Source organism: Ctenocephalides felis, unplaced genomic scaffold, assembly GCF_003426905.1.
Source record: "Ctenocephalides felis isolate EL2017-DRISC unplaced genomic scaffold, ASM342690v1 CF-g0.4_SCAFFOLD_01492, whole genome shotgun sequence".
Lineage (NCBI taxonomy): Eukaryota > Metazoa > Arthropoda > Insecta > Siphonaptera > Pulicidae > Ctenocephalides > Ctenocephalides felis.
The window spans coordinates 43,449,225-43,468,053 of record NW_020537646.1 but is presented as its reverse complement, the minus strand read 5'-3'; the positions used below and the strand labels follow the sequence as shown (position 1 = coordinate 43,468,053).

The 18,829-nt window shown below is 29.4% G+C and overlaps 1 protein-coding gene across 1 annotated transcript; it reads right to left on the bottom strand.

The window, feature by feature from the left end:
* Positions 1 to 982: 982 nt before the first annotated feature.
* Positions 983 to 2,839, bottom strand: LOC113371273 (adenylate cyclase type 8-like). The gene is given in 6 exon segments (XM_026611907.1): positions 983 to 997; positions 1,114 to 1,211; positions 1,214 to 1,261; positions 1,858 to 1,941; positions 2,013 to 2,164; positions 2,817 to 2,839. Coding segments are annotated over 6 exon segments (420 nt in total).
* Positions 2,840 to 18,829: the final 15,990 nt, after the last annotated feature.

Sequence of the window (18,829 nt, the reverse complement as noted above, 5' to 3'; positions counted from 1 at the left end):
AACACATGTATTATAAAAAAAAGGAAAATGAAACACAATATAGACTTGCTTCGATTAGTTATTAGCAACTGTCTGCCGATTCTTTTTTTTTACAATTAAAACAAATGAAAATGAAACACAATATAGACTCGCCTCCATTAGTTATTAGCAACCGTCTTTTTTACAATTATAGAAGGAAAGAGCAGTTAGGAATAGAGCTGCTAGGTACATCTTTCTTGTAAAGTCCTACCATGCCATTTCTTCGCAATTAAATGTAGAAAATAGCTTTTTGGACAATTTTGATAAAACTCTTTATGATAGAATTTTTATGGTATTAACGAATATTGTAAAATATTTAACGTCTACAAAATTTGGCCAAATTATAAAAACACCTTGAATTAATTTAAATAATGGGGAAAAGGATGTCAAAATTTTAAATTTTAATCGTCATATTTTCAAAACATGTTGAATTTCAATGCGTAACAATTTGTCGATTTCTCACACATATCAAGAAGTTTTTGTCAACTGCCTAGCGAATTACCACTCCCCTGGTTCACTCTGGTTTATTGCTATGATTTTCGCGTGTAAACTCTCCAGTAAAAATGGTTTACACTTTTCATAATATACGACATATTTTTTATTTCATGCCACAAATAAAATAAAATCCAATTGAAACGTAAAAACAAAACTCGTCAAGAAATGATCACAATAATAATATTTATCACATAAAAATAATGTATTATTTATTATTTCGGGCCCGCCCGTAGGTAAGCAGTTTAAGAGCGACGGGACTTTCGGAGAAGAGTTTCGGAGGTCCCAGTTTCGATACCCACTTCGAGCAGTCTGTTGCTCAGGCAGTAGTAACAACGATTTTCACTTGGAAATATAGACAGCAATATGTTTCCAAGTGAAAATAGCCCTCACCCCGGCATTGCTGCATCATTAAAAATACTCGCCCCTTACAGAATTGTAATAATAATATATCATAGAGAGATGTGACAACTTATTGGGTGGCCATCTGTCAAACAGACGCGTATTAAGTCAAAATCAACACAACAGCTTATAGTACTGTTAGGTTCTGATTGCTGTTTAAAATAATAATAAAAAAAATTATAACCATTAAAAACTAAATACCTGGGTTCGATGCCTGACATCCCTGATGGCTTTAATCATATGAAGACCCATTTCGACGCAGCATACAGCGTGATCGCCTCGGGCCGTTGGAAGACCAAAACACAATAATAACAATCTCCTAGTAGTTTTATACGAAGACAATGATTTCCTAAAATTATATTAATATGTGATTGCACATCTAATTATCTAATAAGGTGCAAGACAATTCAACTAGATTAATACTGGAAAATACAAATTATTTGTTAACTTACCATATAGTAAGTTAGTTATATTCTGATCTCAACCGTTAATACGGGTGGCGCCATTTATATGTGGCCAAAGAAAATGTTGAATGACTTGAATAATTTTCAATAATTTTGATAAACTTTGTTTATATCAAATTTAAAGCCTTTACCATTTTTCCAACTAGATTTGAAAAACAACGTCGATCAAATGATCCCCTTCATTGCACAAACAAAACTTCAATGTTTCCATTGACCACATATTGATGGCTAACCATGTTAGTTAGAAAATAATTTGATCAATGATTGATTGGTTCTCTTTGCGAATATGAGTTATATTCTTTCACATGTATCAAAAATATTGATTGGCTTATAATTTTCTCACTTAATTGCTTCTTCACCAAAAATAAAGGAATGTAATTTTAAAAAAACTTTCAAACATGTATACATTATAAAAGAACACAAAATGAAAGTTCAACATATTAGCTTTTGGAGTATTTAATTTAATTTAATTTTGCATCACTTACTGTAGCCAATTTATCAAATCTTGCAAATAAATCATTTAGAATTCTTACAAGCTCTTGCGGACTGCATCTACTTGCTAATTCTGAAAGTAATTATTATTAGTCGAGAAGATGTCCGATATTTTTTGTATTATTCATCAAAGCATGATCTTACCTGTAAATCCTTTGATATCGGCAAATAATATTGATACATTTTCATATCGATGAATATAAATCTTGTGGAATTGTAATGGTTCAAATGCGCCGCCTCTTTCTTCTTCTCTAGCTATGTCTCGTATCATTTCTTTTGCAACAAATCTGGCAAAACTGAAAAATGTATATAATTAAGTAACAAATTATTTGTAATCGAATTGAATGCTCCTTCAATTTATTATGATATAGAAGGGCGAGGCAAAAAGGTTTATTTTGCCTTTTAATAATTACCAGTCAATTTAGTATACTGTGAAAACAAAACCAATAACATATCAACAAAAAATACACATTAAAATTCTAAGCTAATTCATTATGGTAGAAGAAATGAAAAGTGTCAGATGTCATTAGCAAAATAGTAAAAAACAGAGGTAGAAGTTTGTTTTTTACTATTTTGCTAATATATCTGACACTTTTTATTTCACCAATAGACAGGTTAAATAATCAACAGCCAGAAGATAAAAAGGTCCACTGATTTAGTTTCAATTTTCAAGAGAATTTATGGAATAATAATCACATTATTTCTCAATACGATAGAGCTTAATTATTTTGGCTGGACCAACAATTAAAATTTATAATCTAAATATGTAATTTGAGACATAATAAAAAAAATCAACTCTAACTACTATTATGAATAATACTTTTGTAATTTAGTTGTTTAGTTTATCATGATCAAACTCATTTTTTCTATAAATGCAATTATTAATACAAATAAGGTAAGTACACAACTTCAGTCTTAATAAACATATTTCATGTGCAGATTTTTTACAATTCTTTATCAGAAGAATTCATCGTTAGAGTTGGAATAACTATTAATTCAATTTATCTATCGCAATCTTAAAACCTAAAAATAATTAAATAACGTATACTTAAAATTTATAATCAGGTATCGTAAACTGAATAACAATTCAACAAAAATTTTTAATTGTAGCCATGCATTGCAGGATAGCGAAGTCGCCCGATTTAAGGCGATATTGGTTACACATCATTTGTCCTCTGCTTTAAAATAATGTTTACAGAAAATACTTGTTTCAGAAAAAATGGACCTTCGACCTTTTTATCCACGAACCAAGTTTACTTAAAAATACAGAGAAAGTTAGACGAAATAAGAGGTCATTGTTTGTATGATGTATTCTTCAAATTTAAATAAAAATTTAAAGGCATTTAGCAATGAAAGAAATCTAGTAGAAAAGATGTTTCATATGACTTTGAATTAAAATTGAAATACTATTATGAAATATATATATAGTCTGTAATTGTATACTGGTATATGATCTGTTAAATGTTATTTTTCAAATATGCGTTTTCTAACTGGCTTACATGATATTTAAAATTAACTTATTATTTAGTTTTAACGATGTTTTTTAAACAATTGTTGTTTAAATGCAATCCAATATAATTTAAAAAATAGTCAACTATAATAATGTCTTAATATCGTATTAATAATAATATAATGAGCTACTTTAATCTTGCTCTTCATATTTGGGAACAATTATGGTTTATACAGTATTTAAAATTGTACTTGCTATAATCACCAATAATCACCATTTATTTTTCAATTTCATGTAAATAAAAGAACTAAAATCATGGGATCAGAAAGGTAATATTTTTGAAATTAGATAAATTTTTGTTGAAAACATATGTTTGCCATATGTGAACAATAAACTTTACATATTTATGGTATAATTATGACGTCAATGTGTGTAGGTACCTATATGCAAAAATACATGAAGCGCGTCAAAATCGATTGTTCAGTCCATTGAGCGGTCTATAAATTATTTCGCATTATAAAAGATGCGATGAAATTATCGTTCATGTATGCGAAAGCATTTTCATTATTGCCGACGAACAACCAACTCATCTGTGGAATCTATTGACCGGGCCTAATACACACTGTATACATATAAAGCTCAAGGGCGTGAAAATTATTAATAAAAGTGTTGTCACGAGAGGGAATGGAATTTGATTAGATATTGACGCTCAATATAATATATAGAGAGAAATTAAAGAATAATACTAGCGGGAGTTCTGTTTTAATAGGTTCATTCTTAATAATAATTAATGATTTTATGCTTGTAATATTTATAAAAATAGCGAGATCAGATTAAATTATAATGAAAGATCTTGAAATATTTATGTAGAGAGTTAAAAAAAAATCTATTCGATGCGTTGGTATGAAATTTAATTTTTAATTAGTTAAAGTACCTACTTTTGCAGTGGAGCTAAGAGTATATCTGTAACAAGGCTAACTAATAACAGGTGTCTTTTGATGGGTCGTTATACGACCCCCTTTTTTTTGTCTCCATATTTTTTTGAAGCTTGTTGAACATACAACAATCACATATATACAAATTCAAGTAAAGAAGATTAAATAGAATGTATAGTTTGTAAGATGTTGGCACATGTAAATTGTGCTACAGAAGTTACTATATCTTTTATTTATATTAATAATAAAGTTTTTTTTTTCTAAATGAGTAAAGAATAAATGATCAGAGGTATTACTGTCATTTTGTTGTTGTTATTACTTGCTCCGGTAAATAGTACAACAAATCCCAAACCGCACTTTTTCTAGAAATTTATTAATTATGAAATAATGAATAACAATTGTGGAATTAATTTTACTTGATTCGTTAGAGGGAAAGTTATAGCAACTATTCGTCTTTTTTTGTAGAAATAGAATAGATAGATCTCAAGTTATATTGATTTAAAAAAAACTGTTACAAAAACCCATTAGCTCCCCATCATAATGTTATTCTAATAGTTGGGAACTAATTATAAATGTTCATAAAAAATAGTTAGAACGTAAGAGATAATTAATCACTCTTCATGAAAAATAGTTAATTTTTGGTGATTTTTCAAAATAATTATGAAACATTTAAAGATTAAACAAGCTTTAATATAACGACTTAATTTTAAAATATAAAAATCGTAATCTGTTTCTAGATTTATTGGTACTTGTATTCATCATACATATTAATTGTATTCTCCATTATCAAAATGCAAAAATTTTGGTAATATAATTTAAACTTTAAAGAATATAAAAAATCACAAATTGTAAAATAATCATGTCAATTATGTCGTATTTTGTGAAATACAAGCGATTGCACATTCAAGTAATTAATTTAAACCATATCTTGACTTTGTATTGTAGTTTTTCGACACAAACATGCTGAGGATATACAGCAATTAGAACACAAAAAACTCAAACTAGGTGTAAATGGCATTTTATTCTGAATCTTATTGCATAAAAAATCGACTTAATCAATAAGAATTGAAATTTAGCAAATTTTGAAAATTGTTATATCAAAATCATTGTTTTTTATCAACAATAGTCAATTCGGTTTCCAATTGATATTATACACGTTATATGTCTTAAGCGAGCGGATCATTAATTAAACTAGTACTTTTTGTAGGTCTATAAAGTTCGTTAAGACCACGAACACTCCGTCATATAATTCGCCAATTCATCAAAATTGTCAAAAAAAAAAATAATTTTAACAATTAATTACAAAGAAATGGCTGAACAATCTTTACCGAAAACTTACTAGCTTGATTCCCAATTTACATCTTTCAAGCGGTTTTCAATTTTTCAAAACCGGTCGAAAATGTTTTGGATAACTTTGAAGCAAAAAGTTTAGAATATTTCTAGTATTTCTAAGGAAAAGATCGGCCGATCGTCTTTCAAAACTAATGAATTCGAGTCCTTTTCAAGGTTCGAGTTTCAAGAATCGGTGCAAGCGTCTTTGAAAAAACGTCAGTGATAAGTGATATTTAGCGTTCATACACACATAACTTTCCAATTCTGGTATCTAATGATACCTTGATAAATCTAAGAAATTATCAAACCGGATTTTCTGGCAGTAAAATAAACTTTTTCTTCGGGAAAGTTATTATGGAGTAGGGCGGGGGACATAGGTTTAATTTAACTTTTAACAATTTTATTTTGAAAACCAAACCTTAATTGTTTAATAATCAAACAACTGACAACGTTCAGTGAAACTTCATCATTGTAGAAGTATGATTTTTGCTATTTTTCAAAACTTGTGATCTGGTGTTTTTTATCCCATAGGCGGGGTAGATTGGGACAGGCAGGGGGCAAACAGATCCAAAATCTTTTTTCAATTTTAAAGCAATTTAACAAATATAGCTGCAATATTCAACGAATACAAAATATATATCTACCTTCCTACAAAATTTCATGAGTGCATTTTTTTCAGAGATAACACTTTTTATCTGGTGTTTCGCCATCAGCAGAGATGGAATAAATATTTATTCAATTTAGCTCTTGTAATATTGCTTTAATAACTCAATTTACATTTTTATTTGCAATTTTTTTTCACCATTGCCTGGGCGAAGGTTTAGTTGGTCCCTTATACCCCTTTCATAGAAGTAATATAAAAAAAATCTGTTGAATCTAACTTAAAATTAAAAAATTATCTTATAAAACGGTTAAATGAAGTATACTTAAGTATTATATTTGAGTCCGGTAGTCCAAAGAACAGTGCTCACGACCATAAAAACTAACAACGTAAGAAAATACCTTTGTTACAGAGTTTCAAATAAAGCCGTCTTCCCATAGCAACGTAGTAAGAATGCAGGTGATGACTGGTGAAGTGGTGACACATCTTTTTCCGCCTTCTTTCAAATATTGTTATTGAAAAATTCTTACCTATACTGATTTTTGAGATATCGGTGGTGGATCTTTTTGCCCGCCGAGCTTTAAGCCCCGCTCTACCTTATACAAGCATATCAACGGTACCAAAAAAACATATTAAAAACATATTAAATATACCTATAGGTATTATGTCTTATTATTAGATTACGTTTCGTTGCGCTACGATACATACTAATCCCGGATTATCAAAGCAGTTTTTTTAATTCAAGTTGAAGCATATTTTAGTAATTACTCTATTCAGTTTGAAGTATCCTCACATTTAATATTTTTATAACTTTGTTCCACAAGTTGGATACTAATTATCATTCTTCTGAAAAGAGCTTTTGAATGTTTTCTCAAACGTATTTCAGGAGTTAATTAGATCATAGTTGGAAAAATTGAAAAATTAGAAAGCTGAAGTAAGCAACGGCGTGTTATTTAGTATTAGCAAAGCGTGCCTTTTCTATCGCAGTCTCTTGTAATGGCCTTTGTATGGCTCATCATGTCCCATAATCTAATCATACGCTTGTCCGCTCATAATCAACAGGGACCCATACCACAATTCCACCGCGAATAAAGACACTCAATCTGTCTTCGAGTCATTTTTATTACAATTTAGTACAATTACAAATGTGATAAAAACTAGTGGCGTATGGCATTGTCGATTTGCTCAAGTTTGACATTCTATAAACTACATATCTAATAAATAGAATGAATTCTGAATACAAAAAATAAGAAAGCAAAATTTGATAAATTTATATTATACAGTTTTCTTTTTTCAGAAAAACAGATTGTGATTAGTCGTCGTGTATGTGAATAGAAATCTGTCGTTGTATGCGTAACGGCATTGATTAAAAATTATTTCTATATTATTCATAGTTTCTATAAATCTTTGAAGTTATTAAAATGGAAAATATTTTTAAGCAAGACATATAATACAGCTGTTCAAAGAATGAGATTATATCGCCAGCTAAAAAGTAAAAAAAATACAAGCAGACAATGAATGTATGTTAATTTTAATTACATGAAGTTCTTCAAATACAATTATATGATGAGTGAAGTTGCAAATACAACATTTGTGTAGGCGTTGTTTAACATAATCCACTGTTTGAACAAATATTAAAGAATTTATTAATCAGCAATTATAATACTTCATTTTTCTAATAAAGGTTCAAGTCCTAAATGGTAATAACAATGACAAACTGATCATGTGATACTTGAAGTATGGCTTTAATTACGTTATTGTTTTTAAATATTATACATATTTTTAATGCTATTATAAATATATAATTTATAATTTATCATTATATAAATGTGTATAATGGTTGACATTAATAAATGTGTGCATCACGAGTGTTGTCATATTACTAATGAACATTATTCAAAATTGTTATATGATGTATTTATTTTTACTTAAATGCCATCAGTACAGTAGCAACTAAGTTTTACTTCAATCGCGTGTGAACCTTACGCGCACTCTTCTTTTTATAAAACCTCTATAAAAGCTTATACGTGGGAGAGATAAAATGAAATAACTGTATCCTTACCCGGCAAAGACGTAGACAATAACTAGCTGTAAGTGGAATTCTGTCTTAAGGCAATTAAGGCATCGTGCCTTAAGGCAAATTGCTGGAACTTCCCGTACCAAAAATTATTATTTTTTTAACAACGATTAACATTTTTGAAAAAAATTTACTTCAAAAAAATAAGATTTTTGACAAACAATTAGACAAAAAATTACTTTTTTTTATTTATAATTTTTTTTTTTAAATTTTTTTTTTTTTGGAAAAAAAATGTTTTCTTTATTTTGACATAGTTTTAAAGATCTAAACTTTCTTTCAAAGCAATCGTACTGCTTTAACTGCATAAAGACGAAATATCAAACCGCGTAAGCGCCGCGTCGACGTCTAACGCGTAAACATTGGTACGGAACCCATAGGAATGTAAACCAAAATTATACTTATTGTTAAAATCTCTATAAAATATCTGATAATTTGATGTGCATATGTCTAATAATCATTTTTCACCGCCAAATGGCATTTTTTTTACTTTTTTTATTAGATCTCCAAAACCGCTAGACCTGCCTTTATGAAAATTTGATCGGTTGTTCACCTTGTCAATACAAGTAAAATGTTTTTTGAATTATTGAAATCGGACGCTCCGTTCTCTTAAAAACGGAGTTACCGTTTTCGGCACTTTTTGCCCCGTATCTTCGGAACGGCTAGACCTGACCTTGCCAAAAACTAATCAGCACGTCTCCTTATCAATACAAATCGAATGTTTTTTGAATTATTCAAATCGGTTGATCGGTGTTCCCGAAATCGTCGACGAAAATTTGTATCCGCACATACATACACACACGCGCACACACACACACACACACACACACATACATCCATTTTTTCTAAGGTATGCCAAAATATTCAGAAACCTTTGAAACGTCGAGAAATGCAAAAATTTTCATTTTCGATTTTTTTGCGATTACTATAACTTGCCCTACGGGAAGTTAATAAATAGTTAATAAATTTGTAAATTCAGTTAAAACTAGCTGTAAGTGGAATTCTGTCTTGAGGCAATTAGGGCATCGTGCCTTAAGGCAAATTGCTGGAACTTCCCGTACCAAAAATTATTATTTTTTTTTAAAACGATTAACATTTTTGAAAAAAAATTACTTTGAAAAAATAAGATTTTTGAGAAACTATAAATTGGACAAAAAATTAGTTTTTTTTGAAAAAAAAAATTTTTGTAAAAAAATTTTTTTTAAAAAAAATTTTTTTAAAAAAAATTTTTTTTTGAAAAAAATTTTTTTTTTCTTTATTTTGACATATTGTGGAAGATCTGAACTTTTTTTTCAAAGCAATCGTACTGCTTTAACTACATAGAGACAAAATATAAAGCGCGTAAGCGCCGCGTCGCTGTCTAACGCATAAGCATTGGTACGGAACCCATAGGAATGTTAACAAAATGTATACTTATTGTTAAAAAACTCTATAAAATGTCTGATAATTTGATGTGCATATGTCTAATGATCATTTTTGACCGCCAAATGGCTCATTTTTTTACTTTTCCTCTATATCTCCGAAACCGCTGGACCTACCTTCATGAAAGTTGTATCGATTCTTCATCTTGTCAATACAAATAAAATGTTTTTTGAATTATTGAAATCGGACGCTCCGTTCTCTTAAAAACTGAGTTACCGTTTTCGGAACTTTTTGCCCCGTATCTTCGGAACGGCTTGACCTGCCTTTGCCAAAAACTAATCAGCACGTCTCCTTATCAATACGAATCGAATGTTTTTTGAATTATTCAAATCGGTTGATCCGTGTTCCCGAAATCGTCGACGAAAATTTGTATCCGCACATACATACACACACATACATACATACATACATACACACACACATACACACACACACACACACACACACACATACATCCATTTTTTCTAAGGTATGCCAAAATGTTCAGAAACCTCTGAAACGTAAAGATATATAAAAATTTTCATTTTCGATTTTTTTGCGATTACTATAACTTGCCCTACGGGAAGTTAAAAAGTAATTTTACAAAATAGATATTAAATTAGTAGTTAGTTCAACACAGCTGATGAATATTTCTATCTCCAGATCAAAATACTAGATTAAGGTTATATACAGTTATCTCTGTAAAAACTGTATCAATAAAATTTATATTTTGCATTGGCTGCATAATGTAGCTGTTATTTTGTAAAATCCCTTCAAAATTAAAAACAAGACATTGGACCAGTTTGCCACCTGGCCGTCTCTGGTAAAAAGGACCAGTTGACAAATATTTGAAAAACAGCTTTTGGAAAACATCACTATTCATATCTGAGATTTTAATCTTAAATGAGATTGAGTTCTTGATAAAATAGGGAAGTCTAAAAGAACAACTATAATTATAACTCATTTCCGTTACAAATAATTAACGAGTTATATAATTTCCATTAAAAACTCCAAAGTTTAAACTATTTGTAATAGCGATAAATTTTTGTTTAACTATCAAGTGACCAATTTTGATTACCAATGATTGTTCGAGTTATTTTTGTGTTAAATTCGTCAACGTTTTCCCCTACAATCAGCTTTTTTTCTACAAGGATTTTAATTATATTTCTACGAAACAAAGATGAATAGACAGTTCTTATTTCGATAAACTATTTCTCTAATGATTTCAAAATTAATCATTTTCTTTAAAAAGTGTATCACGAAATACGAAGAGAAACTCACACTTCTGTGGATGGGGATGGGAGGTTACATCTCTAATCGAGACAAAAAATATTTTGATATTGCCTGATTCAATAAGCCCTAATCTCTCCTATTTATAATAAATGAACATTTTGAAAGTGTAATAAATTAAACGTTTATTTTAAACTATTTTATTCATTCAAGTAAAAAATGTTTTAAGAAGCTGCGTGAAACGTCAGAAACTAAGACTGTATCGTTCTGCAAGTTATTGTAAGTAGGGCAGTTCTTCTAGCAATAATTCGATTTTCTGAGGATATCAAACAAAGCCTAAGTAGGTTTTGTTTGCTACAAAACAAAATCAAGAACATTGTAAATAAATTTTATTACTTGTTGGCCTAGAATAATACATACCCGAGTAACAATTAACAAATAATATTAAATTTGAATGAATGAATTTTTTTAGCAAACTAAACAAAAAGTATCATTTGTGCTAAAATATCATCATTTAAAAAATCTTTGATTATTATCTTTACATTTGCCTCTGCCAATGTCTAGACATGTTATAGTGAAATTGAACTTCACAAAAATTAATACTAAATGAACATATGTCTACGATGTCGATTCTGTTTTCGAAATCTAAACTACGTGTGTATGGCGTCGTGTCTTAAGGCAAATTGCTGGATCTTCCCGTACCGTAACAAAATATTTGAGGAATATTAAATGTTTTCAAATAGATTATTATAAATAATATAACTCTCTTATTAATTATCCCCATCATTACAAATTCAATGTTTTGTGGATTATTCAAAACGGATGATCCGATATCTCAAAAACTCGATTTCTATTTACTGCACTCTTTGCTCCGTATCTCGAAAACCGCTAGACCTGCCTTACCCAAAAACTAATGCACATCTCCCAATCAATAGGGTTCGAATGTTTTCTGAATCATTCAAATCGGTTGATCTGTGCGCCTTAAACGCGGAAGAAATTTTTTCTAGGGTGTGCCACAATGTTCAAAAAACTTCACAACGTCAAGATATGTAGAAATTTTCAATTTAGATTTTTGGACGATTACAATAAATTATGCTGCGGAGCGTAATTTTATAACTAGCACATTTACTTTTTTAAATCCAAGGATAACTATGGAAAAATTAATCTTAAAGATTAATTTCAATCATCTATATCAACTAACATGAAAAATTATATTTTTATTAAGTTCCCGAATGGGAATGTGAGTTCTTATTTTTGCCGGAAAATCCTATTTCATAATTAATATTTTCTACACGTTTCAAGTCATTTCGAATTGAAAGTCCAAACTTTTTGAAAACGTCGATGAAACAAGTTTTGGTGTCATACGATTCAGAATGGCTCCTTAGGCAAGATGAAAAGTATGTGTATGTGAGCCAAAACTTCTCTCGTAGACGTTCTGTCAAAAACGCCTGCACCTTTCAAAAATTTAAAAGCAATTGAGTTTTATTCATTAAATTTGTGCGTGTTGGTCGAGTTGTTTCTTCAGGATTTGCATATTAGTGCAAAATGTTTAATCGTTTGATAGATTTTTAATAAAGATTTACCGGACCAATTTATTGTAATTAATTATTAAAAAAATAATTTGGCGTTCTTATTGAAGCTTTGAAAATTATCTTGGTTCATAGTCTTAACGATAATCCTAAAATGTTATAGACCTGACAATAAGAAAAACGTGAGTATACTTAGCACCGCGATGGTGGAAATTGGCAAAACTGATATGACCTAATTTTTTGACAAAATTTTCGAATTTTCCTATGCTTGCAATCTATGACCGGTAAAACTTTTACACCATTAGACAGCAAAAAATCACTAATAACTATAATAATTTTTTTTTTATTTTTTTGGATTTTTAGAGGGGTCGGTGCAGACTCAAATTCCCTTTCCGAATTCCCTCTTAATTGTGGGTCACATGAGGGCGCAGTTTTAGATAACCTGACTAGCTATACGTACGTTGAAATTATAGTAAGTCGGGTGATATTTATTTCTCTCAAATTATTGAAAGCGAATTAGAAATAATGTGTACTTTGTAATCGCAGAAAACATATTCGTTTTTCATATTTTGTTTTTATGTAATATTGTGGTAGATGATTGGTCTTTACTCAAAAACTATTTTAAAACTAGTGGTGTAAGGCTTCGTGCCTTAAGGCAAATTGCTGGAACTTGACGTAACATAATAAAATATTCAAAGAATATTAAATGTTTTCAAATATATTATTATAAATACTGCAACTTTTATTATACTTTTTTATAGACAAAATATGATAGCTTATAAATTGGATAGTAAGTTTACATGAAAAGTAAACTAGTTGGTTTGGTATTTAGTCTTGAGGCGAGTTACATGAACTTCCCGATATGAGTAAATAATCGACTTAATCAATAAAAAATAAATTAATTTATGAGTGATTAAAAGTATTCCGAGTGGATTTATTACCCATAATTAAAAACGATCAAACATGTTAACTCGGATTATTTTTTAAAAGCAAATTTTCAAAAATCAACAATTTTTATATTTCAACCAGTTTCCGCAGGACTTTAATGGTGTAGTATGTTGATTAAGACCAAGTACTCTATTGTTATACCGAGTAGATCATCCAATTTTAATTTTAACAAACATAAAAAAACTACTCATTTTCTCAAATTTTGATGAATTTTCAAAATTAAACTACTTGTCGTAAGGCCGTAATATTTCAGTAAGTTCTATAAGACCATGATATACATCGCCAAAAAAATGTTCCATAAAAATCGGCTTAAATTTTGTTTTCAACAGTTCATTACAAGAAAACGGCTCGGTAGATTTTCATCTAAAATTAATCAGTACCATTCCCAACTAATATCTTTCGAATAGTTTTTGATTTTTTAAAATCGGTTCGGTAGGATGAGCTTAAATGTGGACGAAAATTTAACACTTTTTTTCAACAGTTAATTATAAGAAAACGGCTCGGTAGATTTCCACCTAAAATTAATCAGTACGATTCCCAACTAATATCTTTCGAACAGTTTTTGATTTTTTAAAATCGGTTCGGTAGGATGAGCTTAAATGTGGACGGAAATTTAACACTTTTTGTCAACAGTTAATTACAAGAAAACAGCTCGGTAGAATTTCACCTAAAATTAATCAGTACGATTCCCAACTAATATCTTTCGAACAGTTTTTGATTTTTTAAAATCGGTTCGGTAGGATGAGCTTAAATGTGGACGAAAATTTAACACTTTTTTTCAACAGTTAATTATAAGAAAACGGCTCGGTAGATTTCCACCTAAAATTAATCAGTACGATTCCCAACTAATATCTTTCGAACAGTTTTTGATTTTTTAAAATCGGTTCGGTAGGATGAGCTTAAATGTGGACGGAAATTTAACACTTTTTTTCAACAGTTAATTACAAGAAAACGGCTCGGTAGAATTTCACCTAAAATTAATCAGTACCATTCCCAACTAATATCTTTCGAACAGTTTTGATTTTTTAAAATCGGTTCGGTAGGATGAGCTTAAATATGGACGAAAAGTTTAACACTTTTTTTCAAATTGCAAAGAAACGGCTTGGCAGATCGTCGCACAAAACTGAGAAACGATAGCCCTCACCGAAATACATCAAATGGCTTTTAAATTTCTGAAATCGGTTCAGGCGCTTTTGAGAAAACGTCGATCAAAAGTCTAATTTTGACAAATGTCAAAAAAACTATACCAATTTTTGCAAACTTTGACGAATTTTTAAAGCTAAACGAGTTTCGTAGGGCCGATCAAATGGCTTTTAAATTTTTGAAATCGGTCCCAGCCGTTTTGGAGAAAACGTTGATTTACGGCAAAAAATCTGTTCACACACACACACACATACACACACACACACGCACACACATACTTTTTCCAAATTTGGTCTCATTCGATTCAGAATGGCTCGAAACGTCGAGAAAACATAAAATTAGCGAATCGGATTTTTTGATAAAAACATAAACTTCTCCTTCGGGAAGTTAATAAAAAAAAATTGTCAAACAATCAGGTCATGTCAGTTTTGCCAATTTCCACCATCGCGTTGCTAAGTATACACACATCTGAGAGAATGGGTGTATTCATGAAACCTCATTAAAATTTGATACAGTTAAAGGTTGGAAATTTTATCGTCACAATTTCAAATGTTGCTAAATCCCAATTCATATTGATTGAGTCGATTATTTACACATATCGTTTTTTTTTTCAATTTATCTTAGGGCAAGTTACTCCTAGTTATGTTTCAAATTATCAATTACATTCTGGTACAGTGTAGTCAGAAGCATGCATTAAAACTACCATTATTCTATCCAATAACTTAGTAATAAACTGTTGGGTAAATCGATAAATTGTAGCCGTTCCACAAAAACAGAAGGAGAAGCGTTACTTGATACGGCGACAATAAGTGAAATATTGGAATCGTATCAATTCCGCCGGTGGGGTCAATCATCATTATTAATAAAACGACAGCACATTTTTTATTTTCCGGTCCGCCTGGAACAGACATATATACATTTGAGTACATTCGAACCGAGAAATACATTTGGAGCAAAGGTTCGAGAAAATTTAGAATAAATAAAGATTACAGCATATTTGTAATAACAAATTGACATCACAAAATCTAATCACAACAGTTAGTTACCTGAAGTAGGTATAAAAATATTTCTAAATTGTTGTTATATTTCTTCTGAACTGTCATATTTATTTTAAAAAAATATTATTTTGAAATCTCATTACGAGACAAGAATACCAAATGATGATTGAAATGACGATATGAAGGTTCGCCGGTAAAAAGGTCCAACAACATCTTAAAAATAAGTAAAATTTGGAAATTTTTAACAACAATATTTGAAAGTAGAGGGGAAAAGATGTGCAATCAGCCATTGCTTTAAATCCAGGAACATCGCTATCACGAAATAATTGGCCATGCTTGGAACACTATAATTTTTTTTTCTTTCGTTATTAGTTAATTTGGTTGTGAGTTAAGCCACTGTTGTTTAGTTCACGAATTTATAATATAATATAATATAGGTTATTTGATTGTTTCATAAGATGTATTGTTAATTTAAAGTTAGATTGAACAGTTTTATTTATATAACCTATATGATAGCTTACATATGAATGGGGTAAAAGAACCAACTGATCATTTAAAAAGTAATTAAAAGTGTAAATTCGGTTAAAAAAGTCCATTTCTTGGATAAATATTTTGAAGACGTTCCAGATCAAGGTCAATAACAGTAATATCTTTGTGGAAAATGTGCTATTTTGCTTTATTTACATCTTGTACCTATTATTTCATAGAATTGTAAATTAAAAATAAGTCATTAGATTTGTTTGCATCTGGCAGTTTTATTTTACTCCGCCTAAAAAGGAACATATGACAAGCTTTGGAAAAATAGTAAAAAATCACATTTCTATAATTAGCAATTAACTGGAAATTTTACCGAACATAGTGCGATAGATGTTTGTAGATAAAATAGTGATTACAAAAATTAAAACTGTGAAAATACTTATAAATTTTATAAAATTATTATGACCGTTGAACCTGATGAACGATAAGGTATTGAAACAAGATTCGTTGTTTTATTAGTTTTTGGATTTGATTTCTATTATATACTATAGTTTACCATACCGGAATCTAAATTTTAAATATACGTTGTTTAATTATTTCATAGGGTATATTGCTATTTTTAAAATAATTTCATAAGTTTTTTTATATAACTTCTAGAAAACCTTACAGAATAATAAAAAGGTTTAGCTGAAACTTTAACTATTCTTAACTTTGAGATGTTAATAATAGGAAAATAGTAAATAACAAAGTATAATAAGTTAAAAAAAAAAATTATTTTTTAGAGGTAAATTAAATTAGTAGCTTTTCCAGCTGTGTTGATGAATTCTTCTGATAAAGTCTAATACGAACGTTGTAGGCAGTGTGATATTTGTAAAAAATTTCAATGAGTCTGGTTATTTCTACAATAATTAATAATTCGATAAATTTTTGTTTGATGTGTGTTATTTGCATTAATACAGTTATGTTTTAGTTTTGTCATTATCAGAATAATTGCCAGAAATCAAAATGGACATCCGTGCCTTTTTGTGAACTTTAATCAGGTTTTGACAAAATTTCATATGGAGCGTTGATAGTTCAAATAAACCCCTTACAATACGGCAGACCTAATAAATTGGATTTAGTATAAAAATTGTTCAAAGTTTTGAAAATTGTCTGCGCGCCTATGTAAGACAAATATATAACCAAAAAATAAATATATATATAAAGATTTTTAGGTATTGCTTATAATTGAAATAGTTATGATACATTAGATATAAATGAATAGATGATAATGTATAAATAAAACTAAAAATATCAAGGATGAGTAAAATGATATTTAATATGTGCTTTAATTCACGATATTTACTCTATGTTATTCTTAAGTATTAAACGACGGCTACCTTAAACCCATATAAAAGGAAAGCCTTATATAGCATCGCCCATCGAGTGATCGATGATACTAATTGGATTTCGAGCGCGAGAATTGACGAGTACCTCTGTCCCCGCTGATTAATGAGAAAAGGCGACTGACTTGACAACATAAAGGGAAAGAGTTCAATTTCAAGACGCCAATTAAAAACTGATATTGGAATTATTTGTTGGATAAGTGCTAATTTTGTATCATTTGCGAAGAGTTGTTTTTTTATTATATTTATTAAATATGAATGATTAATTTGAATAAGTCTTTTGCATTAGAATTTATTGACATTCCTCATTGTAATCGTCCATAGATCGAAAATGAAAATTTTAGCATATATTTACGTATCAGGAGTTTATTAATATTTTGGCATACTTAGAAAATGGATACACATTCATTTATGTTTGTATGTATATGTATGGATATAATTTTTTGTCCTCTAAATAATTAACATTAAAATTGAATCGAACAGAATTGAATAATTTAAAAAACATTCGATTCCTATTGGTAGGGAGACGTGCTGATTAGTTTTTGGCAAAGACAGGTCCAGCCTAAAAATTAAGTTTTTGAGAAATTGTATGATTTAAAAAACATTCAATTCGTAAGCAGTTTTGGAGATATGGAGCTAAACTCAAATGATTACAAAATTTCGAAAGATTTAGTATTCATTTTATTGGTGTAATGTAATGGTTCGACTATTTCATCCAATAATATCGAACAAATATTCATAGCTAATAATAATTGATTTAATGTTTAATTTTCTTGAAATAGCTTCAACCATTTCTAAAATATGTGAAACTGTTTGTGAAGAATCAGTCGAAAAAAAAATTGATATTTTGTGAAGATCGGTCTAGCCATTGTTTTATATTTAAGAACAGAAGTTTTAATTGTTTAGGATTCTGAAGAAACGTAAATTTATTAGCAATATGTCAATTGAAAATTGTGCTCATTAAATGACAGAGTAATCATTTATTCTTAATAAGCCGTTATTATTGTCACATTCTAAAAATTAAAAATATATTTAGCTTAAATAAAAGTTGGTTTTTAACATTGGCACACAAGCAAATTGACCGACGACACAAGAACTATTCTTGATTATTAACTCATGTTTTTTGGAAGCACAAAGGACATACCAAGAGAATTAATCGCATCCAAAAAATCCAGATTATAAGCTTCAGAATAATAACTACTGCCTGCTATCCTAACAGTGAGACAATTTTGAATAATTGCTTATTGATTTTTTTTTTTAAATTAATACTACTGCAAGATAAAACAGGGCGTACGTTGCATTTTGTCTTAATACATGAGTAAATAATAGATTTAATTAATGAATATTTGATTTCTACATGATCTACCTGCGTAACAGTCTACTCATTTACCTGCCCAAGTGTCTACCTGTCAAAGTGCATACTTGTCCATTTCTGTAACTGCTTATCTGATCATCCGT